The sequence below is a fragment of the Trichomonas vaginalis genome, chromosome IV, assembly GCF_026262505.1.
Source record: "Trichomonas vaginalis G3 chromosome IV, whole genome shotgun sequence".
In the NCBI taxonomy this organism is placed as follows: Eukaryota; Parabasalia; order Trichomonadida; family Trichomonadidae; genus Trichomonas; species Trichomonas vaginalis.
Window position 1 is genome coordinate 26,375,361 of NC_067206.1, and position 27,290 is coordinate 26,402,650.

The 27,290-nt window shown below is 32.8% G+C and overlaps 10 protein-coding genes across 10 annotated transcripts, besides 2 other annotated features; 5 read left to right on the plus strand and 5 right to left on the minus strand.

The window, feature by feature from the left end:
• Window positions 1–979: 979 nt before the first annotated feature.
• Window positions 980–9,966, plus strand: TVAGG3_0172110 (guanyl-nucleotide exchange factor protein; the record flags this gene model as incomplete). Its single annotated transcript, XM_001303876.2, has 1 exon — window positions 980–9,916. The coding sequence occupies one exon, from the start codon at window positions 980–982 to the stop codon at window positions 9,914–9,916; it is 8,937 nt and encodes a 2,978-aa protein (XP_001303877.2).
• A 596-nt stretch (window positions 9,967–10,562) lies between these two features.
• Window positions 10,563–13,721, plus strand: TVAGG3_0172120 (uncharacterized protein; the record flags this gene model as incomplete). The annotated part of the gene is made up of 1 exon (XM_001303879.1): window positions 10,565–13,696. The coding sequence occupies one exon, from the start codon at window positions 10,565–10,567 to the stop codon at window positions 13,694–13,696; it is 3,132 nt and encodes a 1,043-aa protein (XP_001303880.1).
• A 644-nt stretch (window positions 13,722–14,365) lies between these two features.
• On the plus strand, window positions 14,366–15,179 carry TVAGG3_0172130 (glycine-rich protein family; the record flags this gene model as incomplete). Its single annotated transcript, XM_001303880.1, has 1 exon — window positions 14,366–15,160. The coding sequence occupies one exon, from the start codon at window positions 14,366–14,368 to the stop codon at window positions 15,158–15,160; it is 795 nt and encodes a 264-aa protein (XP_001303881.1).
• An 844-nt stretch (window positions 15,180–16,023) lies between these two features.
• On the plus strand, window positions 16,024–16,683 carry TVAGG3_0172140 (glycine-rich protein family; the record flags this gene model as incomplete). Its single annotated transcript, XM_001303881.1, has 1 exon — window positions 16,024–16,683. One exon carries the CDS (start codon window positions 16,024–16,026, stop codon window positions 16,681–16,683), a length of 660 nt encoding a protein of 219 aa, XP_001303882.1.
• Window positions 16,684–16,950: 267 nt separating this feature from the next.
• Window positions 16,951–17,532, minus strand: TVAGG3_0172150 (retrograde vesicle-mediated transport, Golgi to ER; the record flags this gene model as incomplete). Its single annotated transcript, XM_001303882.1, has 1 exon — window positions 16,951–17,532. The coding sequence occupies one exon, from the start codon at window positions 17,530–17,532 to the stop codon at window positions 16,951–16,953; it is 582 nt and encodes a 193-aa protein (XP_001303883.1).
• Window positions 17,533–17,646: 114 nt separating this feature from the next.
• TVAGG3_0172160 (chromatin remodeling) lies at window positions 17,647–18,819 on the plus strand (the record flags this gene model as incomplete). Its single annotated transcript, XM_001303883.1, has 1 exon — window positions 17,647–18,819. One exon carries the CDS (start codon window positions 17,647–17,649, stop codon window positions 18,817–18,819), a length of 1,173 nt encoding a protein of 390 aa, XP_001303884.1.
• Window positions 18,820–18,965: 146 nt separating this feature from the next.
• TVAGG3_0172170 (FlxA-like protein family) lies at window positions 18,966–19,319 on the minus strand (the record flags this gene model as incomplete). Its single annotated transcript, XM_001303884.2, has 1 exon — window positions 19,028–19,309. One exon carries the CDS (start codon window positions 19,307–19,309, stop codon window positions 19,028–19,030), a length of 282 nt encoding a protein of 93 aa, XP_001303885.1.
• Window positions 19,320–23,624: 4,305 nt separating this feature from the next.
• On the minus strand, window positions 23,625–23,981 carry TVAGG3_0172180 (uncharacterized protein; the record flags this gene model as incomplete). Its single annotated transcript, XM_001303885.1, has 1 exon — window positions 23,625–23,981. The coding sequence occupies one exon, from the start codon at window positions 23,979–23,981 to the stop codon at window positions 23,625–23,627; it is 357 nt and encodes a 118-aa protein (XP_001303886.1).
• A 1,774-nt stretch (window positions 23,982–25,755) lies between these two features.
• Window positions 25,756–26,452: a mobile genetic element.
• Window positions 26,453–26,689: 237 nt separating this feature from the next.
• On the minus strand, window positions 26,690–26,956 carry TVAGG3_0172210 (repellent protein 1 family; the record flags this gene model as incomplete). The annotated part of the gene is made up of 1 exon (XM_001303886.1): window positions 26,690–26,956. One exon carries the CDS (start codon window positions 26,954–26,956, stop codon window positions 26,690–26,692), a length of 267 nt encoding a protein of 88 aa, XP_001303887.1.
• Window positions 26,690–27,290: part of a mobile genetic element that runs on past the window's edge.
• Window positions 26,987–27,289, minus strand: TVAGG3_0172220 (uncharacterized protein; the record flags this gene model as incomplete). Its single annotated transcript, XM_051225355.1, has 1 exon — window positions 26,987–27,289. One exon carries the CDS (start codon window positions 27,287–27,289, stop codon window positions 26,987–26,989), a length of 303 nt encoding a protein of 100 aa, XP_051110341.1.

Below are 27,290 nucleotides of genomic sequence, written 5' to 3' on the forward strand. Positions count from 1 at the left end.
GTTCTTTGATGTTTGGCAAAACTTCACCTTTGAAGTTCTCATCAGTAATTGCGTCGATCATGTCTCATAATTAATAATCATCTTGCTGATTCTAAAACAGTAAATAATCTCACTTTTTCATTCTATTTCTAATTTATCAATTTAAATATATTTGTGTCCATAGAAAGATACAAATATTATCTCACATTCTTCACTTTCCTATCAATTATGAATGAAATGTTTTGAATCAGCTTAATTGATCAACATACATCTATAACAAATGTATTTTAATTACAACATTAGTATTTGAAAGATATATTTTATGTACATAAGGCTTTATGTTCAATATTGTGAAAAATATAAAAATCAATTTAAGGTAGACATCGAAAATAATCTGAATAATCTAACTCATTATATTTCCTCATATAAGTACTTCTACACTTAATATGAGCAGGTTTTGCAATTTGTACTTAGTATGAGAACTCTTTAAATAGCTGAATTTAGATAAATCATATCAGAAAAATTAATTTGTGTAAGATTTATTATTTAATTGCAATTAAATTAATGAATATATTTTCAATTTTATATAGCAGAAAATTATTTTCATAGATATGAATATAATTACTATGTAAAGGACAATCAATTCCTTCATACAATGATGACGATCCTGGGTTTTGACCATATTGTGGATTGGTTTTTTATATTTTAACAATGGTTACCCAAAATGATTGTTGAAATGCTAACATCTTTGAAGTAATACTAATATATCAAGCTAATTAATCATCAAATACAAGAGTTGCTGTATAAGAATGATGTTTTTATTGCGATTCTACTCAATTTTACTTTCCGATACAAAATGTAACGTTGACGATAAAACTAGCGTTTGTTTTTTAACTAAGCTTATATTTATTTTATTACAAGGTTACTTTTTTCATAATAATAGTTGATTTCAATATCAAATTTTATTAAAATTTTACAAAAAAATTGAATTCAAAATTAAATGGGACCGGGTATTTCGCAAGTATCTAACTCTTTTGTCGCAAGAGATGATGTTTTAGCTAAATACTCGAGCAATATTTTTGAATCATCTCCCGATGAAATCGCTTTTTCAAGGAAATTCTCGACAGACCTATTTAATCAGCCGAAAGAAGACATAGAAAAACCTCCAAATATACCAGAAGATAATCTGATAGTAGATATAATTTCGGATCCATTTGTGTTTACCCAAGTTGGCACGCCTATGGAAGCTTGGCATTCAGTTCTTGCGCAATTATTCATTGGAAATGAAACAACAAAGCCACAATTACATCAAGTATTAACAGAATTCTTCATGTTCCTTAATGCAAGACCAGAAAACATACTTAACGCTGAAGATCAAGCACTTCAAAGCTTGGAAACGATAAAATCAATCGAAAATCAAAAAATCGTAGAAGCACTTTCTAAATTTGACCAATTACCATCGATTGATATCGAAAAATTGCTTCCTCACCTCAATGATCCAAAAGAATTCATCATAAATCTGCAGAAAATATCAAAGAATCCATTTACTTATCATTCGAATTACCTTGAGATGTCGAATGTCATCGAACCAGTTGGTACAGATTCCGATTACTCGTATCTTCAGCTATTATGGGGACTTCATTCCGGCGACCTCGTCAGTTTACTTAATGGACTTGTCAGCACGATCAAATCAGCCATAAAGAAGGTCGAACCCAACTACAAAATCGATTTATCCGATATAGATGCAAAGTTGCCAATGTTATCTATGGAAAATGCACTGTCACTTCCATTCGCTTCCACTGTAATCGGATCAACTGAAATACCAGGAACCCAGAAATACGAGATGAAAGTCAATCAAATCACTTGTACTGACGGAAGAAATTTATATATCCTCGAAAACTGTCAGAGACTAACAATGGTTAAACTTACGGGTGGATTTACTGATAATCAATCTCGATTCTTGAGTTTTAAGATAAATTTACCGATAAAAGACCTTACAACCGTTTCTCTCATATATAACAACAATTATCTATTCGTTATTTCACCAGAATTACCAGACGCTAAGATTTACCAGGTCTCTCCGTTCAAAGAAATGACAGATATCTTATTATACGAAGCATCTGGTTTCTTTAGGAGTCCACACAAGATAACATCACCAGCAGTAAGCGATGGCGAGTATATTTACTGTTTCAACTCTAAGAAAATTTCGATTTTTACGATTGGAAATAAATTTAATGTGAATTTCATTAGAGAAATCGAATTATTCCAATCCGAAACACACTTACTACCACCATTCAACAAGAAATTACTGTCAAACAAGTGGATGTACGAAACAGTTCAGTACGTAAACGGAAATTGCTTTACTTTCCTCATTTTCTCGAAAAGGACCGATACAAAGATCGAATATTTCTCAAGAAGCTTCTCATTGATCGACGGAAGACACATTGGAGACTCAATTTTTACAATTAAATTCCCAATATTAGATATTGTCTCAGATCCATGGAACTCCTGCTTATGGGCAGTATCATACACATCATCAGGACTTAGTCTTATCAAACTCCATATGCATGGTTCTCAACCTCCGTGGCTTACTGGAGTTCCAATAGGAATTTTACCGGCTTTGGACGATGTACAAGTTGCTTTCGGATCAGTTCACAATTTGGCCACAGCTGCTAACGCTGTTTCTATGTTTTTGCAGTATTTTCCACCTCATTTTGTCGGATGCAACATACGAGCGGCCATGTCGACCATGAACTTCTCCGTTGATATCTCTAACTTCTTCTGTCCATGTACACAACGTGCAGTTTCCGCTATTTTGACCACATTAAAATTCTTGAAAATCTTGTACAGAAAAGCACCTGATTCGACACCAATTTCTAACGTAGACTGCCAGAAGTTGATTATCTCAATGCTCTGCTTGCTCCAAATCAACTTATCCAACATTCATCAAAATATACCAAAAGATATCTTGGATGCAGAGACCAAATCTTTGCTTAATGAGATATTAATTGACACATTCGATCGCGAGGAATACAATTTCGCCTTCAAAGTCGCATCTTATGTCATAATTACTTGTTTCCCATTACTTTTCAGGGATTCAAATGCCAGATGTGCATCAGTATTCAAGCGCATTGTTTACAAGACAAGTTTCAACTTTGTTTATCAAATGTTGAGAAATCTTCAAAATGATCACTTTTTCTCTTATTGTTTTACACATTCTACATGTTTGGATACATTCACACCATTGTTAGACACATATGCATCATCTCCAAACAAACTTTCTCAAGTTAATTACGAAATTATAACTTATTTCCAGAGAAACTTGTTAATTGAGACGAGAAGAATGTACAACTTCAATGCAGGAGAGCTAAACATCATTGACGAACAAAGACAAGAGACATTTTTGACATATTCCAGAATTATTTGTGAAAAATTTGCAAATTTCATTGTAAATTTCACAGATAACTATTCTGAGTCAAAATTACGAGAAAGTTCATTTGTCAAGAACTTCAGGAAGTTCCTTCTTTTGCTCCAACCTCTTTCCAAATTCTCAAGAGTTGCAAAAGAAACAATTAACATTTTAAGACAAGTTTTCTTCTCAATTTTGAATCTCATTGATAAGAATAAACTGACAAATGTCTTCAGCACAGACAAGAGAGGCTTCCAATTGATATTCTCTATATTTTTCGAAGTTTTCTCTGTGATAATTGAATTTTTGATGTCACTTTTGGGAGGTGGCAACGAACTTGAGAATTCCACACAGTATTTGTGGCTTGTTCGATCTACAATTGAAGCCAGTATCAATGAAGACAACTTCAAGAGTCTTTACGAGAAAGTTTTCAACGAGAAAACGAAAATTGAAGACAAAAAGAAGTTGATTTCATTAGGTATCGAACAAAACCAAGAATACATTGATTTTCTTGTTAGAGTTTTAGAGAAAGACCAACTTGAAGACTTAGTCATCATGTTGGATCATTTCTATTCGAAACAAAACAAATTGTTTGCCAAAAAGACGAAATCAAAGACAATGCGTCTTAATGATTTATTAACAATCTTTGCATTGGCGAAACAATTTAAAGTTGTTCCTGAATTGATGCAGATCTACAAGAACATCAAAGAAAAGAACCAAATGATTACACAAGTCTCTTACAAAATGCGTGGAATAATGACAGCTGTTAATGATGTCAGAAACACTCAAATTCACGCGAAACAAAAACTGAAAATGGCAACGAATAAATCTCAAGGAGAAGATTCATCACAACACAAAGGAAAATACCATGGATTCATTGACCAATTGACACAGAAATTGGTGTTCCTTTTATTGATCAAACCATGTTATAATTCGAAAGATCAGAGTTCAACGAATTTCCAGAAACAATTGAAAGTTTTGTTGAAATTCATCACCGATTCAATTCAAATTGACAATGCTCTGCAAATGATTAAGACAGCGGAAATGGTCAAAGCGAATATAACAATGGGTATTGAACAGATCTTGGAATTCCTCTCTAAAAACACCAACAAAACATTGATTTATTTCATGGTTGACAAAATTGTTCATTCTGACAATTTCGTAAAATATTTGTCAGCAATAAGACAAATGGAAAAAGAGACAAACTGGAAACCTGATTCCCCAATCATCAATAAACTGATGGCTTATCTTTCCAAGTTGATTTCCAATTCAAATGAGCCGTCAATGCTCAATTTGATGTTGATTTTCTATTCAAACATGTGTCTTTCTTTAGGAAAAGTTGACATCAACTCAATTTTCGAGCCAATTTCAACAATTTTGAAGATTATCTACTCAAATCCATTTAAACTCGAACCGGCTTTGATACAATCATACACAGCATTGTCTGCTAGTGCTTTGTACGCAAGTATCATGGAATCTAAAGAACAGTTTAGTGTCGAACAAAGCCAATCAATCGCAAAACAAATTTTCCCTGATGGAAAAATTGACATGTCACGTTTAATCGTTGCCAGATTATTCCTATCGTCGGGAATTAAATTGAATTTCAATGTCAACACATTGATTCATTTCATTAAGACGATATCACCTTTGGAATATCAATCAGCATTCGCTTTCTTCTATGATTTCATCAAAACAGACCAAGATAAAATGTCTGCGATCAGATGGATGCTCAAAGAAATTGCTATCATTGTTACAGGTGGAAAACCACATTTCAAGATGGGATCTCCTTTCCTTTGGCATGCAACTGATGAAACGAAACATGTTCACACTCCAGGAACGTTTTTGATGGCTTGCAATGCAATGATTTACGTAATGAGAAGATGTCTCAAAGATGGCGGAGAAATGAAAGAAATTGTAACGAATTTGTTCAATTTCATCCTCGATTTCAACATGAATAGAACCAAAACGGAAGTTCCAAAACAATACGAATCATTTTTGGATAAAAGATTTGTATTTGCGGTTTTTGCGGTTTTGTCAAATTCCTTGGATACAGAACAACCATATTCATTGATCAAACACAAGATTACGAACCAGGTTTACTATATAACTAAAGTAGACCACTTCGAACAATGCTATTATGGCTGGAGAATTCCAATAACTTCTTCTTCAAGTTTGGAAAGAATTGAATTTTCACCTCACTTTGTCACAAAATTAATTTTACCATTTGAAGCCGAAATGTATCCAGAATACGAGCGCTTGATACCATATTTCAAGACATCACTTCTTGAGAACCAATCGAGTTATTCTCGCGAAGCATTGAGCTACTTCATTTTAAGTAGTTTAAGTGTTTATTGCACGAACCAGAAATTCTTAAATGACTTCTTAGGAAGTGGAATTCCATTCCAACTTTCAAGATACAATGTCCATGATTACAACAAAGATTTTATTGATATCTTGAGAGCACATTTAAGTACTCCTTCCGCTGGATTTTGTGTTCCTCTTTCTACATCACCTAGATTATCATTTTGTTCGATGACAAACATCGCTGACATGAATCTCTGCAAAGTAACTGATCATTCTATTGTTGTTAATTGTGGAGCACAATCATTTGTCAGTGATCCATTGGATCCAAACCAAACAACATTCCTTCATTTGGAGTTTATTCCGAAACCAGATTTCGAAGTTGGTTTGCATTTCTTTTCTTTGCATCCTTCAACTTCGGAGACGTTTATCTTGAACTCCGATGGTGCAGCATTGTACAACGGTGTTGATGTTGAAACAATTCCTTTCATCATCTCTTTCACCGATGTTACATTAGCTTATAATCCTCGCAAACAAAAGTTGTTCATTTATGATGGACAAATGAGAGTTTTCACTTATAACACACCACATGGAATTGCTTCCTTTATATTACATACTTTCTCTCCATGTGATATTAACTATTCCATTGGTCCTTCTCCTCCTTCTCACATTCCAATGAATGAATCCCTTGAAAGATTGTGTCCTTCCGCAGGAAAAACTGTTTTCAGAAGAAACAAAAACAGATCAATTCCTATGGAAGAACAAATTAAAAGTGGAAACTTCTTGCAGACGAATGCACAGAAGATTACACCAACGAAACCAATCTTCCAAGCTTTGGATGATTTAAGAGACGAATTCGTTTACGATGAAGAAGTTAAACCACCTCCAATTGTCTCTTATCCAGCAGGAATCATCAAGAAACTTGGTCATACATTGAAGATAGACAATGCTGAAGAAATCAAGGCACAATTATTGACATTTCCAACTGCAAAATTAAACCATACATCGAATGTTGGAACATTATGTAACAATGTGATTTACAATGAATTGATTCATAATAACGGATCAATTATTAAATCATTCCCTCCAACAATGATGCCTGTTTTTGTTGATGACAATTCAGGAGATGTCACTAAACTCGATGATCCAATTGTTCAAGCAATAAACAGATTCCAACCTTTGCATCCAATGACATATTCAATTTTACCAGCAGAAATCCTCAATTTCTATGCAACAGGATATGTCAATTATACAAGAGGAGATACAATAAACAACATATTCTTATATGCTGTTACTTCTCCATCAATAGGAGCAAAGAAAGCCATTGAAGTTTTCAAGATTCCTTTGCATAATTTGATTGAATTCTCATTGACTTTGTTGTTACACATTGAACCAATAAGAATACAAGGCATCCAGAACAAAGAATGTCCAATTGATTTCTATGTAAATGCCTTGGCAGACAACCATCATGTCATTGGAGCAAATTACATCCATAAGCAGGCAATTGACCAGATTATGAAGTACATTGTTAACGAAGGATTGGCAACAGAAGCAGCAAGAATCTGGGATCATTTGCTTAACCAATTGTTCAGTGATTGCGGCTTCCATTTCGTAAAGAGAGGACAGCCACATGCAATCATTTCTCAATTGGCAGCTTTAGGACAACCAAGAGAAATCACTGAGCCAACAGCTAAAGGATTCATTCTGTTTAGAGCAGGATTTAACAATGAAGGATCAGTTATTATCAAAGAAGGAAAGAAAGAAGATCCGTTTTCAAAAGGAATTTATTATGTTCCATCTGATTCATTCACTATTTTACATGGCGACGCTGTTGGTGATGGTGTTGTTTCTCTTCCTGTTTATCCATCATCGAATGAATCATTCTTCGGAACATTCTTTGAGTTGGCAACATCATTCAAGTATTTCGTTTACTTCTTATCGATGTTCAACAACTCAATAAAGAATATCTCCGAATACAAGAACCACGCGTACATCCATTTCATTGATTCCTTCATTGTTATGTCTCCTTTCTTCAAGCAATACGGTAACAAAGTTTTGGAATTCTTGTGCCAAGTTTTGCCATTGAATTCAATTGATTTGGCCGGTGAAATTATTGTCAGATTGAGTGTTTTCTCTGTTTACAGCGAGAACAACAAACAGGCAATAATCAGACAGTTCTTAATCGACCAGCAAACAACAATTGAAGAAAGAATCTACCTTCCTTTGCGTGCATTCTTCACTCCTTTCAATACTCAAGCTTCCAAACTTGAAATCGAATTGGCTCCGAAACCAATTCCTGATTGGACAATCCCTGAAATTAATTTCCCGAACGAACTCAAATTGGGAACAGATTGCAGCGAATTCGCAGGTATTTTGATGAGAATTACTGCACAAAGAAACAAACTTGAAGGATTTCCATTCCATTTAGTCATGAAAGAATGGATATTGAATGCAAGAAGTTTCCCGAATTTCGACACACAAAGAATCAGCAACACTGAAATCAAAGTTAATATTCAAACAGTTTTCCCGACAACTTCGAAATTACACTTAGTTTTCAATGCTGATTTCGAAAAATACGGAAAGATGAAGTTCGAAAACGAGTCTGAATATCATTCCCCAGTTGAATTCGACTCAGACATCAGGACATTTTACATCCAGATTGAAGAAGAACCAAACACAACAATCAATCCAAAGTTCTTCCTCAAAAGTGATGAAACATCAGACATGAGAGAGTTTATCATTGCAAACAAAGATCAGTTTGTATCAGACATTGATAGATTGTTCTGTGCAGAATCAAATGATTACGTTACTGACGAAAGTAGCCAATCAATCTTACAATATGTTCCAAGCGAAACATTCATGAACAGAACAATCAATACAACTGTTACTTGTGCAATGATATTAACATGTCCAGCACTTATTCCTGCACACATCATTTCATTGCGTTTCAGAATTCTTTTACCAATGAATTGGCTCATTTTCCACAACTTGACAGGAGCAACTGATTCCCAAATCAGATACGCGTCAAGAATGATGCCACATGCTTTGAAACTAAACAAGTTCATGGCTTTGATCGATTCCAAATCGAACGACAACAACCACACGTTCGAAGTCGATAGAATTAAAGCTTGCGATGTAAGAGATGGAACATCACAAGATTTATCTCAAACATTCATCGCACAATTCGCAAAAGCCTACAAAGTTGTCAAAGTCTTCAGAAAGAGAGGAGATCAACCATTCAAAGTCAGGTTTGCGAAAGAACTTGGTACAGATCAAGGCGGTATTGCTAAAGAGTTTGTTGTTGAAGCATTGAAAGATATAACTCTTCCAACAACAGGTTTATTTGTTAGAGCTCCAAATGCAGAAAGTGGAGATGCAACAAATGCAGATACATTCATTCCAATTGCATGCAGCAGAATGCATGAACCACATAAGTTGTATCGTGCTATTGGTGCTATATTGGCTATCTCTATCAGATCAACGAACAACAGAGATACTCCTTTGGCTCCTTTCGTCTGGAATTTCTTGGCAACAAGGAAATTGACGATTGAGGACATTTTCTCAGTTGATTCTTCTTATAGAGATTTAATTAGTTCTTTAGAAGCAGCGCTTGATATGGGAATGGACGATGATACATTCAAGAACAGATTTAACTTGTCTTTCGTTGTTAGATCTGCTACTGGAGATGAAATTGCATTGACAGAATTAGGAAGAACTAAAGTTGTTACTCCCGCAAATTGCCGTGAATATATTTCATTGTCAAATGATTTCAGATTAAGCGAAGTCCGTGGATACTTGAATTTCATAAGAGAAGGACTTTGGGAGAACTTGGATATCAAAGCTCCTCCTTTCGTTGATGGACCATTGTTGAGATATTGCGTTTGCGGTGGTTCTTCATTGAAACCTGATGATTTACTCAAAGTTACTAAATTCGATTCATCAGTGAACAAGAGCGAAAGAGAGATGTTTATTAAGATATTGAAGACATTCTCAGAAGAACAGTGCCAGATGTTATTGAAGTTCGCAACAGCAAGAGAGAAATTGCCATCACAGACACAGCCTGGACCTGTTTTAATTGTTGATGCAGATAGAACTAAAGTTGATAGATGTCCAACTGCGGCTACTTGCTTCAACCAACTTCACTTGCCTTCTTACTCATCTTATGAAATTGCAAAGAACTTAATCCTTAAGGCTATCACTTATACAGGAACATTCGAAAACAAATGATTTATTTATTGTATTTATTTATTATTTGACTATTTATACTAAAAATTTATCTCTTTTTTTTATCTTTTATCTTAATTATTCAATAGGTTTCAATGCAAAACAGACTAATTTTGATAAAACATATTTTATTACAACAGGTTGAATGCAAACATATATTTATGCATTGTTGAGTTCCCACAACTATGCCACTCAATTTCCATCAAGTGGTGGGAAAAATTATACAAAGTAAATTAAGTTCTATATCATCGAATTATCAAAAAGAACATCAATTCTTATAAATCAAGAGGATGATGAAACTGTTCTTATTCATAGATGCAACAGTAAGTCAATAGAGAAAAGAAAAATTATGGTTGTTCTTACATTTAGTTCAATAATAAAACAAAAGATAAAATTGGAAAAACTCCTTTTTATAATGCAGCATCTAATAAATCTTGAAACATGGGTTTGCTTCATTTGAATGAAGCAAACATCAAAAATTAAAACCGTAATGCTATTCTATTTCCGAGATAATCGGCTTCCATATAATTATTCAACAAATATCTCATATGTTATAAAAAAGATACTTTTTTGTTAATTTATAATAAGCATATAGCTTTTTAATATCCATATTGGTCATTACGCAATTTATAATGCTATAATTTATCAGTGATGTCAAAGGTTTCTGAAATTGATTTACTAAAGAAGAGCCTTTCCATCATTGAAGCACGTATAACTGATCAGAACACAAACGCTAATGCTGTACTACAAGAATTAAATGAATTACAGAGATTTATCTCTCCGAAAAATCTAGATAAATATTTACCAATGTTAGAATCTATATTAGATGTCTTATTTTCAATAAGTGATGACCGTGATGTCTCAGTTCGTCACATAGCATCAGTAATTCTTGATTCTTCAGTTCAAGTAATTCTTCCTTTCCATAAATCTCCGATTTTACACTATATTTCGCAACACTCTACGATCAAATATCAGCCACATGCCTTAGTTTCAATGATAGAACTCGCTTTAAAAGTTACATTATTCTTAACACACTCAGTTATCTTAGATCTTTTCTCTCAATTGACATTTTTACTCGAAACATGTGCATCTCATTCATCAGAGATTGTTGCAGAAAATTTCAACAGAATGGCACCTCAAATTCGTCAATTCATTGAAAAACCAGAAATTAGATTACAATTAATACGTTTACTCGGTGAACCAAAGGATTCTGTCCTTTCAGCTCGCTGGGCAATCAAAACTGCAGCTATTTTTGCATATCCAGACATAATCGAACAATCATTACCATTTATTCCACAGAAAATGTACTTTCTAGCATCAATGCCTGAAATAAAAATACCAGAAATACCTCTTGGTGCTACTTTCGAAGATCTTTTACCATTTATTGAACAAGATCCATTTCATTTTACAGATTACTTACAAAAACCTCCAGAAGATCACAGACAATTAGCTCCATTCCTTCTATGTCTCAAGAATGCCCTTCCTTATGGCTTTAAACCTGAATTTGACATTAAAATTTTAACAGATATCTCAAGAGAACCAAATATCTCATCTCTTCAATACGAATGCATTGCATTAGGTATGTTATCAGAAGTAATCAATGTAGATCTCCGCGAAATCTTCTCAGAAGTCACTTCTTCGACAATTTCAGCTTATTCGATTTGTTTCAACCGTTTCCCTTCAATAGAGTTCCTTGAAAGTGTCCTAAACATGGGCTGCGAATCCCCTGTCACTGCCAAATTAGTTGTTGGCTTTCTTTGCGAAATTGATTTTTCGAGATTTAAAAAATTCATCAAAAAATCAGCTACAAAGATCGCGACAATTGCAAAGAGCAGCCACGACATTGTACAAAAAGCACTTTGTGAAAAATGTCCTCATTTTAACAATGGAGATGTTTTACCTTTATACGAAAAATTCCTTGAATCTGCTGATTATTTCGATTCCAACAGTTTCAAGAACCTTTGTTGCGTTTTAAGTAGCATGAGTTGCCCGAGAGTTGATGATTTAACTAATGCTTTCTTCGCGACATTGACAGAAATCGATGGAGAAATAATTTGGGGTGATGTCACTTCACTTCACTCATTTTTGACTTCACTTAAGAGGTTTTGCATGCATAGCAGATTGATACGGATTCCTCAGTACATTGCATCTCTTCCTGAGTTAGTACTCTACGCAATTGCTTGTTTTATTTGCACAGAACCTCCTCATTCTTTGACAAAACTCAGTTCAAATTTTCAATGCCAAAGTGGTCGATGTTTGGCCTCAATTTTATCGAAACAGAGTCAAGCAGATTTACTTGAATTAAGGGATATTGCGGCTTCATGTGTTGGTGCATTGAAGACACAAGTTGTTGTTGATTTAGTTTCTTTGGATGTGATTGGAAGAAAACTTTTACCATGGCCTTCTGCGAATAATTGGCTTTTGCTGAATAATACGAGTGCAAAAGCAAATGTTGAAACAACTGCTGGCGTTCTTTCTTGCGATCCAAAGGTTGTTTTCGCTGCTGCACAAGTTTCTCCTGAAAAATTACCAAAAACATGTTACAATCTATCACCAGATTTAATTGTTTTGGCATTGGAAAAAGGAGAAAAAATAGAATTTAATTTGAATTTAAGTTTGATAAAAGCTGCTAACAGAAGAAAAGAATTTCCACAACAAATCGCTGAGAAAATGAAGGGATCGTGGATGGCTGTAGCAATTAAAAAACACTTCGAATTAGATTGCGTGAAAGAAATTTACGCAAAGCCATTTAGAGAATGGTCTGGACCTCCTGCTTTCTGGAGTTTAGTCCCTTATTTTGTGGCAAGGTTAATTTCAAGAGGTGTAAAAATTGACTTCACCGGGGAACTTCCCCCTCCTCAAAAATTTATAACCGCCAAAAACGTAAGAATTTTCAGAAAAATTGTGAAGCCATGCCCGATCAAAAACATGGTAATTAAAATGCCTAAGAAGGAAGAATACAATTTCTCGATTGACGAAGAAATTGATTACTTTGGACCAGAAGTTTTGAGAGGACTCAGAAACTATTTGTATAGAAAAATTGAATGTGGAACATTTGAGGAATTAATTACTAAGCCAAAGATACACATTTCTCCATCATTAATTGCTATTTGTCACAATGAATTGAGTAGGGATGTCACTGAATGTTCTTATGATTTAGTTTGTTTGAATATTGAATTGGCAGCGATTTCTGATGATGTCCCTAAAGATGATGCGAAGAATTTACTCAAAATGACATCATTTAAATCGCATTGGATATCATTATTAAACAAGAAAGAAAGTTGGGCTCCAGAATTATTGATAACTCCTGAATTCATTGATGAAAATGTTTTCACCGAAAGAGAATTGTTTTCATTCAAATTATACAGTTTGAAGAATAATATCAGCACATTTAATTTGGATCCAAAAACAAATGAATACAGAATTTATGATACAACAACAATTAGATTTAGTCATGCACTAAGAGCAATGATTGTTCCTTCATTCAATCAAAGAAATGAACAGAAAATGTTACATATAATCAGTGATTTTGGTGTCAGTAAATTTGAGTTGAAAGCGTTGGAAACATGGTGTTCAAAAGGACATAAACCGATGTCATTACTTAGATTCATTTTGGCTTCTTGTTTGAACGGATGGACTTATTTCCCTCACGAATTCATTGAAGCAATTAAAGCAGCAGTTCCTAATGATGATTTATGTTTGCAGATAAGAGCAAATATAATGGCTGCAAAGGATTCGCCTCTCAAACAAGCTTTGGAGAAATTAATTCCTATTTCTCAATAATTTTATTTGTATTTTTTAAAATAAAAATTTATGTTTTTTTACAGTTTCCTTTAATAACATGAATAAATAAACAGATGAACAGATTAATCTTTAGATAAATGTGCCTTTGAGCTTGAATTTGCTTGTATTTAGAATATTCTATTTGTTGATTAGTAGTTTGCAAATATGTGCTACCTTGTTTAATTCTTTTTTAATAAATGATTCCAGATTATTGCTCACATCTCATAATGCATCTATGATAATAGCTCCATTACCTTATTAGTATATTTGAACTGTGCATGAAAAACGTATTCCCGCATTGAATTCCTTTAAATCACAAAATTAATTAATTTGAATCTCATGAATCTTCATATAATCAAAGAAAATGGCACTTGCACATATTAAACCTTTCACTTTCTTTATTTATATTATGCATTGTATTTAGCAAATAAATCTTTAACAATCACTCTTAATGATACCTCAGTTGATAGTCAATTTGCTGAATTTCAAGAAAGTACTGTAACACTTAAATATCCTTGCAATCAAAATACTAATATATGCATTCCGTTCAAAACTGTATTTCAACCAGGAATATATTTGATAGAATTATGGGGTGTATCAGGCGGATATACTAGTACTCAGCCATCAGCAGGGGGATACGGTTCATACACATCAGGATACATTGCTCTGATGAAGAAAAACATTTTTTACTTTTATCTAGGGCAGCAAGGAAAATTCAATGGTTTTCCAACCTTTAATGGTGGAGGAAAAGGCACAAACTCTGTATATGGAGAATCTTTTGCTGGATCTGGTGGTGGAGCTAGTGATATGAGATATATTTTTGGTGAATGGAATGATACAGAATCATTAAAGTCGAGAATCATCGTTTCTGCTGGTGGTGCTGGGTCTGCATATTACGCTAAATTTCTGCAAGGTGGGCATGGGGGAGCATTAACTGGCTATTCAGGTACGCAAGCTAGAACTGCTTCAAATTCTTATCACTTAACTAATTCCATCGGTGCTACCAATGTATTAGGCGGAATTTCCGGTTTGTCAAATGTTAAAAGCCATAATTTGACTATGAATGGATCGTTTGGAATTGGCGCCTTACCTTATGATGTGAATTATGGGTCGGGAGGTGGGGGAGGTTATTATGGAGGAGGAGCAGGAAATGTTGTTAATGATTGTGTTGGATCTGGGTCAGGAGGATCTTCTTTCATCTCTGGTTATAAAGATTGTGATGCTATCGCAAAAGAATATACATTAGCGAATCCGATACATACAGGAACACCATACCATTACTCTGGTTATGTTTTCTCAAATCCAACCATGAAAGATGGTGTTGCATCTAAATATACTGGCAATGGCCAAGCTCGAATTACCATAATCCATGACTTTTTCCATTTAAAAAATAGCTGTATGCTTTTATACTCTATGGCTCAACTTAATTTTTATTTCTTAATCTTTATCTTTATTGACAGTTAGTTAATAAAATGTATGTTATCCAAATATATATTCATAAAAATAAAAAGTTTTTATTCTGGATAATGGTCAATTGAGAATACATCATAAAATAATATTTGGATCTTTGAGTGATTAAATACAATATTTAGAAGATTTCATAATATTCTGCAAAAACAGTTGGGTTTCGATCTGAAATTTGCAGACCCCAATTATTCATTTTTGTTTTATATAGTTTGTGATATGCAATTATCTCTTTTCAATTCATATTTGTATTTTGTTATTCAATAAGTTAGTATGTCCAGCGATGAACGAGTGATAATTAGTATCCTTCTTGATTTTTGGATATATCAAATGCACAACTAGGATATACTAGCTGCGATTCCTTTAAATCACAATTATAAATTTAGAGGATCACCTCATACCAAAAGCAATTGATATCAATGAAAGTTTTTGCTAATTGAATATTATAATTTCCTAATATGTAGTGCTCATTGGTTTAAGCAAATAAATCTTTATCTATCTCATTGCAAGACATCCCAGTGGATGATAAATTTGCTGAATTTCAAGAAATTATTGTAACACTTAAATATCCTTGCAATCAAAACACTTATAATTGCACATCATTCAAAGTTTGTTTTGATCCTGGTATATATTTGATAGAATTATGGGGTGCATCAGGCGGATACACTGATTTTCTGCCTTCAGCAGGGGGATACGGATCATATACATCAGGATACATCGCTCTGAAGAAAAAAAGTAGTTTTTATTTTTATCTAGGTCAACAAGGAAAATACAATGGTTTTCCAACATTTAATGGTGGAGGAAAAGGTACACGCACCCCAAATGGTGGTGCCTTTGCAGGATCTAGTGGTGGAGCTAGTGATATGAGATATATTTTTGGTGAATGGAATGATACAGAATCATTAAAGTCGAGAATCATCGTTTCTGCTGGTGGTGCTGGGTCTGCATACTATGCTAACTTTCCGCAAGGTGGACATGGAGGTGCAATAACTGGTTATCAAGGAATTCAGCATAGAACTGCCTCATCTGCATACTACCTAACCAATTCTATTGGTGCTACCAATGTATTAGGGGGAATTTCCGGTTTGTCAAATTATAAAAACCATAACATGACTATGAATGGGTCGTTTGGAATTGGCGCCTTACCTTATGATGTGAATTATGGGTCGGGAGGTGGGGGAGGTTATTATGGAGGAGGAGCAGGAAATGTTGTTAATGATTGTGTTGGATCTGGGTCAGGAGGATCTTCTTTCATCTCTGGTTATAAAGATTGTGATGCTATCGCAAAAGAATATACATTAGCGAATCCGATACATACAGGAACACCATACCATTACTCTGGTTATGTTTTCTCAAATCCAACCATGAAAGATGGTGTTGCATCTAAATATACTGGCAATGGCCAAGCTCGAATTACTGTCCTTTTTGAAAATTATTTGCAGTTACAAAAAAGTTCTGTTCATCATTATTCGATGCATCAATTTAATTTTTATTTCTTCATCTTTATCTTTATCGATAGTTAATTCTTGATTTGAAATTAAAATTCAAATTTATAACACATGAAGTTTTTTTGGAGGAGGCAAATGCACATATATTATGTGTGCATTGAATCATTGATATTCTGCAAGAATTAAACTTAGAATAGTTGTGAAAAAATTATATTAAACTCCAAAACAATTTATATTAAAGAATTCTATGATAGGGCATAACCTGATGATATGCAATAATATATAAGCAATCTATTGAGATTTTTGACCAAAGATCAAAAAAAATATTCCAAAATTTTTTCTTCAGCAGCATTCTGAATGCTTTTCCTTTTCCTGCTTCGGCACCTGCGAAACAGGAGTAAAATGCGTTGGCAATGCAGCTAAGTCGTCTGCGATTCTTTGGAATAAAGGAACGACAGTCTCATGTTGCTTTGCTGAAGTGAAAAAGTATGGTACATCTTTAGATTTTGCCCATTCTTCAAACTCATTTTGGCTGTATCCTGGAGGTAAATCTACTTTATTTGCAACAATATAGACTTTGCATGAGATGGGACAGTTATCTTTCACCATCTTATACCAATTTTCACCTTGTACTAATGAATCATGGTTGGTTAGGTCCGTTACTATGATTGCAGCGGAAGAATTTCTTGAATACATCGGAATAAGACTCTTAAATCTTTCTTGGCCAGCTGTATCCCACAAATTTAGAACAACTTCGCCTCTCTCTGTTAAAACACGCATTTGAACGTAAGTTGCTGCAATTGTGCTTTGTGTATCGCTTGCAAATGATTTAGTTGTATACATATTGATGATACTTGTCTTTCCGACACCAGCGCAGCCAACAACAATGACTTTTCCCTCTGGAACAGTTTCACAAATTTTCATTTAGTTTTGTCAAATTTTGGAGATATTCAAATCCCATTACAAAATGGAAATAAGATTTGATATGTGTTATAGTGAAAATATCAATTTTCAAATCCGAAGATAAACAAACTAAAAATGCTGGAAGTTGAACAATTTGATTCAGCAGTTAATGTATTTGATTTATGCAGGAGACCACTCAAAATTTGCAACATTAATCAAACTCCTATATTTAAACCAACATCTACTCGTATTCCATGCATAAAAGCAATTCATGATGTAAGAAAGTCATGTACTGAAGCAGCATGGGAACAGCAAATTGCAGAGCCTATTGAAGAAAATGCTACTGTTGATGGAAATATCAAAGAAAACGTTTTTTCAGACCATTTTAATCGAGATTTTGAAGATTTACAACTTCCAACACCAGAAAACAGGCCAGTTCCAATATTACATGCTGAAGAATCATATATTAGAACACGTCCTCACTGGCATACTGATGTTCCTACAATGAATATGCATTATCAAAAGAAAATAAATATTAAAGACGTTTCTGATCCATTACTTACAATACCATTACCAAAATGTGATGTTTGTGATAATCAATTAGAATATCCGTTTTTTGCAAATCCAAAGTACAATATTTGCAAGAAATGCTACTCCGAAGCCAAATTATCACCATTTACATCTACGAAAGATCTATTTCTCATCAAAGAACCTCAATACAATGATGGAAATTGGACTTTGGCAGAAACAAACAAATTACTTACAATTATTGAAGAAATTGGTGATGATTGGCAGACTGTTGCAAAGGAAATGAAGAATAGAACACCAGCTGAGTGCTGTCTCCATTTCTTACGTTTACCAATTATGGATCAGTATTATAATGATGATGTCAGAGTTGTTGAAGCTTCAGATGATGTTCAACAAGCTTATCTTCCTTTCCTGATGGCTCCGCATCCAATTGCTTCTTTTGTTGAATTTATTCATATTTACAATACGAAACTTGGTTCCGCTGTTGCTGAATCATCACAGCAGATCATCGAATCTCTTCTTAAAGCAAATTCTAGCATGATTCCGTTTACTCAAATCCCAGATATTCTTACAAAAATTGTTAAGGCTACAAGTCATCATGCTGGTATCCTTGCCAATGAAGAAGCTGACACAATGATAGATTTGCTCACAGAAGTTGATCATAAGATGAATAACCTCGTTTTTGAGCAATTTAAGGAGATTCTGACAAAACTAAAGAATATCGATCAAAGAGCTTCATCATTGGGCTTTTCTTTACCTATGGAGAAACAAAATGAATAAAAAATTAGAGATTATTTTTTGTTTTTTAAAAATATCTTTTGATTAAGCAGTATTTACAGCCAATATATTTTAATGGATAACTTTGTTTATATACCGAAAATCTTTTTTAAATTTTATAAAAATATTTTTCTTAAATGTTGAATTTATAAGTAAAAACACTCCTAAAAAGATTCGTTTTATAAAACAAAAATGATATTTTGATAATATTCTATGTTGTAACGCCAAGTTTAACATCGGCATCTTTATGGAATTGGAAAGTAGCAGTAACTGCAGTATCTTGGTAATTACAATTTTGCTCTTCACGACTCTTATGAATTGCGCGTATATGTGCTTCTTGATCTTTAATCTTTTTCTTCAAATCGTCAATTTGTTTCTGTAATATTTCAGGATCATTAGCTTCACGGTTTTTCTTAATTGCATCGATTTGAGATTTAAGTGTGCCGAGTTGCATTTCCAGGCTAGCAATCATTTCATCCGCATTTCCAGACATTGTTTAGATTGTCACTTTTTATAATTTTATGCAGAAGTTCATTTATGAAAAAAGCTCAAATTGTTGAATAAAAAACAGTGATGGATACAAAATTCCATCGTAATAGATACTATTCTCTCTATATATACCTATATTTTTTGATTTTCAGCCAGATTATGGTTATTCAATATCGATTAATCATATAGAATGACGTCTATATTAAAATAATATGCATGATAGGAATACATTTCCTGAGACTCGGATTTTTTGAAATATAACATTCATTTGCATATGATATGCGCTCATTCATATATTTGATATTCTGATTTAAGAAATTTGCTTATAAATTTAGCTCAAGAACATGTTTTAATGTTTATTTATGAGAAATAAATCAAATATATAAAAAAAGAATGATCATTGATAAGTATTTCATCTGTGCTCAAACGTTTAATGATAATTGGGAACTCTGCTTGGCAAATACCTGTTGAAAAATGTCTCAATTTGTTAGTATATATTGATTTTGTATTTTGAGGAGATACATAACTAAGAAATGTGTTTTGAATAGAATCATCGATGAAACAATTATTTACAGTTAGTAGATCACGGTCATTTTTAATCAAATAAGAATTTTTTGGTGATGTGTTGTTAATAAATGCACAACTTTCGATTTTTAGAGGGCCATCATAATGATAAATAATTCCAACTCCTGTGTGCGTGTTATTGATGAAATTACAATATTGCAAAGACGAATTATAATAAATATTGAACATTTCACCTTCCCAGTTTGTCGCTTTATTATTTATAATCGTTATATATTTAATTTTTGTTACGTAACTAAGTGTAGGGCACTCAAAATGTCCAACAGATTTCGCTAGAGCTTTACAATCTGAGAAATTAGTAGATGAAACTAGAATATTGCCATTTTCGGCGTTGACACCACGGTTACCAACTTTTTCGTTTCCTACATCATAAAAAGAGCTCTCAATTAAAAAATTTAGGTTATTTGTCCCAACTTTTGTATATGAAAATTCCCCATATTTTTGGCATTGGCATATGCTACAGCAAAATCTTCGTTGAACAATCGAACTGTTGCTACCAGTGACGAAATTGATGCAACCACCATTGCCTGTTGAACTGCATTTATTGAAATAGCAATGGTTATGCAAAAATAATGTGTTTGAAACAGAATTGAAGTCAATAACTCGATCGGTGTCATCAATAAAATTGCATGAATCTAAGTAATATTGGCCTTTTTGAGAATCTGGATTACAGTTTAAACATTTTTCTATTTTGTTACCAGTAAATCTGCCTTGAAAGTAATAGTACCAAACATCGTCATCCAGAAGAGACGACTTATTTCAAACTCATTCAAACAAACTGTAGTTTTCTTTTGAATAATGTAAATTATTTTATATTACAGTATTTAAGTAAGCCTTAATATCGATATAATTGAATAATATTTTCAAAAATTTTGACAAATTTCAATCATTGTCAATTTGAAGAATATCTGTCAAAAAGTGAAGACTGTCTTCCTGTACATTGAATTCAATTACCTCTGAGCATTATTGAAGCCCTAAGAATTAAAAATCTAAAATGTTCTGATTAAATTTTTTCGAATTTTCGCAGACTTTTCAGAGGATTGAGCTCCAGCTCAATTTTCTGAAATAGACTGTTAAAATTTAGTATCTTAAACCCATTTCAATATAGGCTCCAATTTTAAATGCATTTGATAAATCGAGCATTGAAAATTGGGTTAAGATATGGAAATTTTATATGAGTTTGTCGTTTAGTATTTTAATCCCCATCACATTTCATATAGATTTTTCTAAAATACCCTTAAGTTCATGCCTTGCAAAATTTTTTTATATGGTGAAACTTATTATTCATTTTGAGATACAAGAAATGAGAAATAGACAATATAGTTATAGATATAGATGGGTCTCCTGCTAGAGATTAATCCTATGTAGTTTTTATAAGAATATAAGATATTCAAATTTGATTTATCTCATTAAAGTTAAAAATAAAAACTAACATTAAAAATAGTGTTTTTATGATATAACTATGCTATATATATAAAAAATTGAAAAAAATAAATAACTAATTTAAAAATCGAAAATTGAAAAATCAGTGGCTTAAACGATTCAGCTTCTTATTAGAAATCTAATTTTTAAGAAATGAGGGAAAACAAATCAATATTGACGAATTAATAAATCACATTTTAACGCTTAGATATTATTCAAATATATCCTTTTTAAAAGATTTGATATGGTATGACATTTTTACTGCCGAAGTTTCGAAAACACTTAAATCAAATAACAATAATGCAAATTTCAAATTCAGGGCGAAATATGGTGAATAACCAGGATCAGAGGTGGACATCGGCTTTATGATATGCAAAATAAGATAATAAAGCTTAATAGCGAAATGTAAAAAACATGAAGATTTTGGGGTTAAAATAAGTTGAAAATAATTTTTATGATATGAGTATTATACGTGATATTTTAGAATGCGAAAATCTCAATTTTGTCAAAAATTACAACCGTTTTAAAATTGAATGGGAAAAAAATTATAGTAAAGTTAATACTGATATTATATTAACCAAATATAGATATTAAAAATAAGAGGTTAAATTTAGCTTTGTGGAAAAATTCTGAATTTTTGAATTGAATTTTAAAAATGTTAAACTGATATAAAAAAATTAAGCGTGAATAGGTAAGAGAGGATGATATTTTCATTTAAATTTCCCATAATGAAACATTGTTACGAATAGGACAATTGAATAAGGAATTTTTTGTGATAAGAGAGTGATATCAGTTTTAAAAAACATTTATTTTGCAAGATATTGAAATAAAGAGATATGAAATTTAGAATATTAGAATTGTTTTATAGAAATAACATTTAATTAAGAAAGTTAAACAATGGAAAGTTTTTTAGAATCATTTGTGATTCTTCTCAAAGTTGCATCAAAGACAGCCATTGATAGACAATGTTTGTCCTTGTGTTCAATAAACACGTGTTATTTATGTATATACACGTGTTTGTTGTTCACTGAGCAACTTTGAGAAGAATCATTTGTGATTCTTCTCAAAGTTGCATCAAAGACAGCCATTGATAGACAATGCTTGTCCTTGTGTACAACATTCACTTGTATACAAAACAATAACAAGTGTTTGTTGTTCACTGAGCAACTTTGAGAAGAATCATTTGTGATTCTTCTCAAAGTTGCATCAAAGACAGCCATTGATAGACAATGGTTATCTATTTGTTCAATAAACACGTGTTATTTATGTATATACACGTGTTTGTTGTTCACTGAGCAACTTTGAGAAGAATCATTTGTGATTCTTCTCAAAGTTGCATCAAAGACAGCCATTGATAGACAATGCTTGTCTTGTGTACAACATTCACTTGTATACAAAACAATAACAAGTGTTTGTTGTTCACTGAGCAACTTTGAGAAGAATCATTTGTGATTCTTCTCAAAGTTGCATCAAAGACAGCCATTGATAGACAATGGTTATCTATTTGTTCAATAAACACGTGTTATTTATGTATATACACGTGTTTGTTGTTCACTGAGCAACTTTGAGAAGAATCATTTGTGATTCTTCTCAAAGTTGCATCAAAGACAGCCATTGATAGACAATGCTTGTCCTTGTGTACAACATTCACTTGTATACAAAACAATAACAAGTGTTTGTTGTTCACTGAGCAACTTTGAGAAGAATCATTTGTGATTCTTCTCAAAGTTGCATCAAAGACAGCCATTGATAGACAATGGTTATCTATTTGTTCAATAAACACGTGTTATTTATGTATATACACGTGTTTGTTGTTCACTGAGCAACTTTGAGAAGAATCATTTGTGATTCTTCTCAAAGTTGCATCAAAAGACAGCCATTGATAGACAATGGTTATCTATTTGTTCAATAAACACGTGTTATTTATGTATATACACGTGTTTGTTGTTCACTGAGCAACTTTGAGAAGAATCATTTGTGATTCTTCTCAAAGTTGCATCAAAGACAGCCATTGATAGACAATGCTTGTCCTTGTGTACAACATTCACTTGTATACAAAACAATAACAAGTGTTTGTTGTTCACTGAGCAACTTTGAGAAGAATCATTTGTGATTCTTCTCAAAGTTGCATCAAAGACAGCCATTGATAGACAATGGTTATCTATTTGTTCAATAAACACGTGTTATTTATGTATATACACGTGTTTGTTGTTCACTGAGCAACTTTGAGAAGAATCATTTGTGATTCTTCTCAAAGTTGCATCAAAGACAGCCATTGATAGACAATGGTTATCTATTTGTTCAATAAACACGTGTTATTTATGTATATACACGTGTTTGTTGTTCACTGAGCAACTTTGAGAAGAATCATTTGTGATTCTTCTCAAAGTTGCATCAAAGACAGCCATTGATAGACAATGCTTGTCCTTGTGTACAACATTCACTTGTATACAAAACAATAACAAGTGTTTGTTGTTCACTGAGCAACTTTGAGAAGAATCATTTGTGATTCTTCTCAAAGTTGCATCAAAGACAGCCATTGATAGACAATGCTTGTCCCTGTGTACAACATTCACTTGTATACAAAACAATAACAAGTGTTTGTTGTTCACTGAGCAACTTTGAGAAGAATCATTTGTGATTCTTCTCAAAGTTGCATCAAAGACAGCCATTGATAGACAATGGTTATCTATTTGTTCAATAAATACGTGTTATTTATGACGCCTTCATCCACAATCTTCTTCTGATTGTCTGACTTTTGTCAACAAAGTGCAACAGTGCACTGTTATTGTGTGCTATGTGTCATTCTGGGAGACATTGTCTATGCAAGTCTCCCAGAATGACACATTCATCCACAATCTTCTTCTGATTGTCTGACTTTTGTCAACAAAGTGCAACAGTGCACTGTTATTGTGTGCTATGTGTCATTCTGGGAGACATTGTCTATGCAAGTCTCCCAAAATGAAACATATCTCTTCAATCATCTTTTATTCTTTTAATTTTGTCTCATATTAATAAAATATCTCTTTTCAACATATTTTCTTCTAATACCTGACAATAACCTAACATAACACCTCTTTAAAACCACTTTTTCTTCTCTATTTGCTTTTAAATTCTGAGATTCAAATTTTTATCTATTTTCTTCAGTTATCTTTTTTAAAAATCATATATCCATTCATACTGATTCTTAATTTACTATAGTACATTGAGATTTCATCTTTTTTTTCATATTTCGAATTAAATCAGATATTTAAACCTAATATCCGGACCTGTCAGTATTCAAATATTATTGGCCACATGTATCTGAGCATTTACACAGATTTTACCAAATTTTGCAAAAAATATGTTATGAGATGGGTGTTTGCGAAAAACCAAAATGATAGAGTGGATCATAAGGATCAATTTTGCTATGGCTTGTCTGGATTGAAACTCAATATTCATTCGGGAAAAGACGTTTGAAAATTTTGTAAAGTATTCAAATTTGCAGCTTTGTTCGATTTGAAAATTGAAATTTGAACCGAAATGACTGTATGAATATGTTCTTCATATTGAATCTAAGCATTTCTTGGAATTTGGAGTTTTTCTAAAAAGTTTTGTCGGTTGAAAAATTAAAAATAAAACAAAAGAATTTTTTTGCGATTTTTTAAACGCATTAGGGTTGTTAGATTCCCGACGATAGGTGTCTTGGAAGATTTGCCTGGTGTCATCATAGTGTCTTTAAATCAAAAATTTTATTTTGGAGTTAGTTTTATTGATTTTTCAATAAAAAACATTTCTAAAACAAGAAAATAAAACGATAAAATATTTATATTTTATATAAGGATCTTATATATTTAAAATAAATATCATTTTATTTTTTTCATTGGTGTCTGTCAAACCATAATACACTATTCAAAAATTCAATGTGTCTTGCGGTTTCAAAAGACACCTTCAAATTGAACGATAGCACAGACACTATTGAATTTTATCCATTTTATTTAGTTTTTACCCTTTTTATTTTTAAGAATTAATGACTGAAACACAAGATGAATATGAATCCAAATTTGAGGGATGGATTGATTGCAAACTTCCTCCCAAAAATATCCCTCGAAAAGTACCTCCCTTACCAAAATTCGAGGATACTAAATTCTCAACTAATAATAAATGTCGAGTATGTTTCAATATTGCTTATCTTCCAGATACAAGCGAAAAATCGAAAGAACGAAAAAGACTTTATTGTTATTGTTTAGCGATACATTACAATTTACTAACAAAAACATATATGCGCTGCATTTATCATCGAAAACCATTAGTGTTGTAAGACGAGTTACGGAAAGTGAGGTGAACCGAAAAAGTGACACTTATTTGGTCGGATAAATTCCCTATATATTTACTTGTCAAAAAAAATCAGACTTTTTTTGCTTTAAAAAATTTATAAGTTAATTATTGAGAACGAAGGTGAAAGGAAATGGATATCTCTTACCTTTCATTCCCTCGAGAAAGTTCAAAAACTTGGGTGCAATCAGTTCTGATTGCACCCAAGTTTTGAACTTTGTATAAGGAATTGTTGGCTATGATGTACTGATCATGAATCAGTACATCATAGCCAACAATTCCTTCGCAAACAGCGGGAAACTTTGTCCGAATAGTTTAACATTCAGACAAAGTTTCCCGCTGTCGAGAGGGAATGGAAGGGTAAGAGGTATATATTCATAATGTATACCTCTTACCCTTTCATTCCCTCGAGAGAAGTTCAAAAACTTGGGTGCAATCAGTTCTGATTGCACCCAAGTTTTTGAACTTTGTATAAGGAATTGTTGGCTATGATGTACTGATCATGAATCAGTACATCATAGCCAACAATTCCTTCGCAAACAGCGGGAAACTTTGTCCGAATAGTTTAACATTCAGACAAAGTTTCCCGCTGTCAGAGAGGGAATGGAAGGGTAAGAGGTATATATTCATAATGTATACCTCTTACCCTTTCATTCCTCGAGAAAGTTCAAAAACTTGGGTGCAATCAGTTCTGATTGCACCAAGTTTTTGAACTTTGTATAAGGAATTGTTGGCTATGATGTACTGATCATGAATCAGTACATCATAGCCAACAATTCCTTCGCAAACAGCGGGAAACTTTGTCCGAATAGTTTAACATTCAGACAAAATAATTTAAAATAATGAAAAAGTTGATTTGTGAATCATTGAAATATTAATGCTGTTATATATATATATCAGATGATATAAGATGATTTTTTTAAATAAAAAATAAAATTTAATTTTTTAATTGTTACAATAAGAATAGTAAGCTTGACAAGTAATTTAAGTTTTTGCTTTGTAAAGTTATTTGGTTGGCAAATGTATTGTGTCACTTTTTGTTTGAGTTCACTTTCCGTAATTTGTCTTATGATATTACAACATTTACTTTATTTCTTTTCAACATCATAACTGCTCCTGCTGTAGCTAGCAAACCTAGTGGGAGACCATATCTTATATAAGGACTTGACCAAATGCTATTTTTGACAGGAGCTGGTGGAACACCTAACCTTGGTGAGACTGCTCTTTGCCATTGTGCAGCTCGTAAGAAATATTCAATAGGTGCTCCATAATCGTTTGGTAAAGTTTGTTTCATAGATGGTGAAGGTTCACGAGAGCTTGATGAAGAACTCATTTATAAGCTTTAAAAATAAACGTTCATCCTTTATTCCTCACTGTCGTCCGTAGCTAAGTTATAGTCATCTAATCTTATTATGGGGATGCCATTAGCACGCACCTGAATGGCAAAGCAACAATCCCTCATAAATCCAATAAGTGGCTTTGGTACATTTTCGGTTGCTAGTTCAATAGGTCCTTTAACAGACAATTTGTATGTTATTGGAGCAGTAGATGTTTGACCTTGCTGGAAGCAAAAGTCCACTTCTGTTGGAAAACCACATAAGAAATGTGTGTTGTCATAGCTATCCCATTTATGTTCCACACTACCATCATCCACCAATGACCTCATA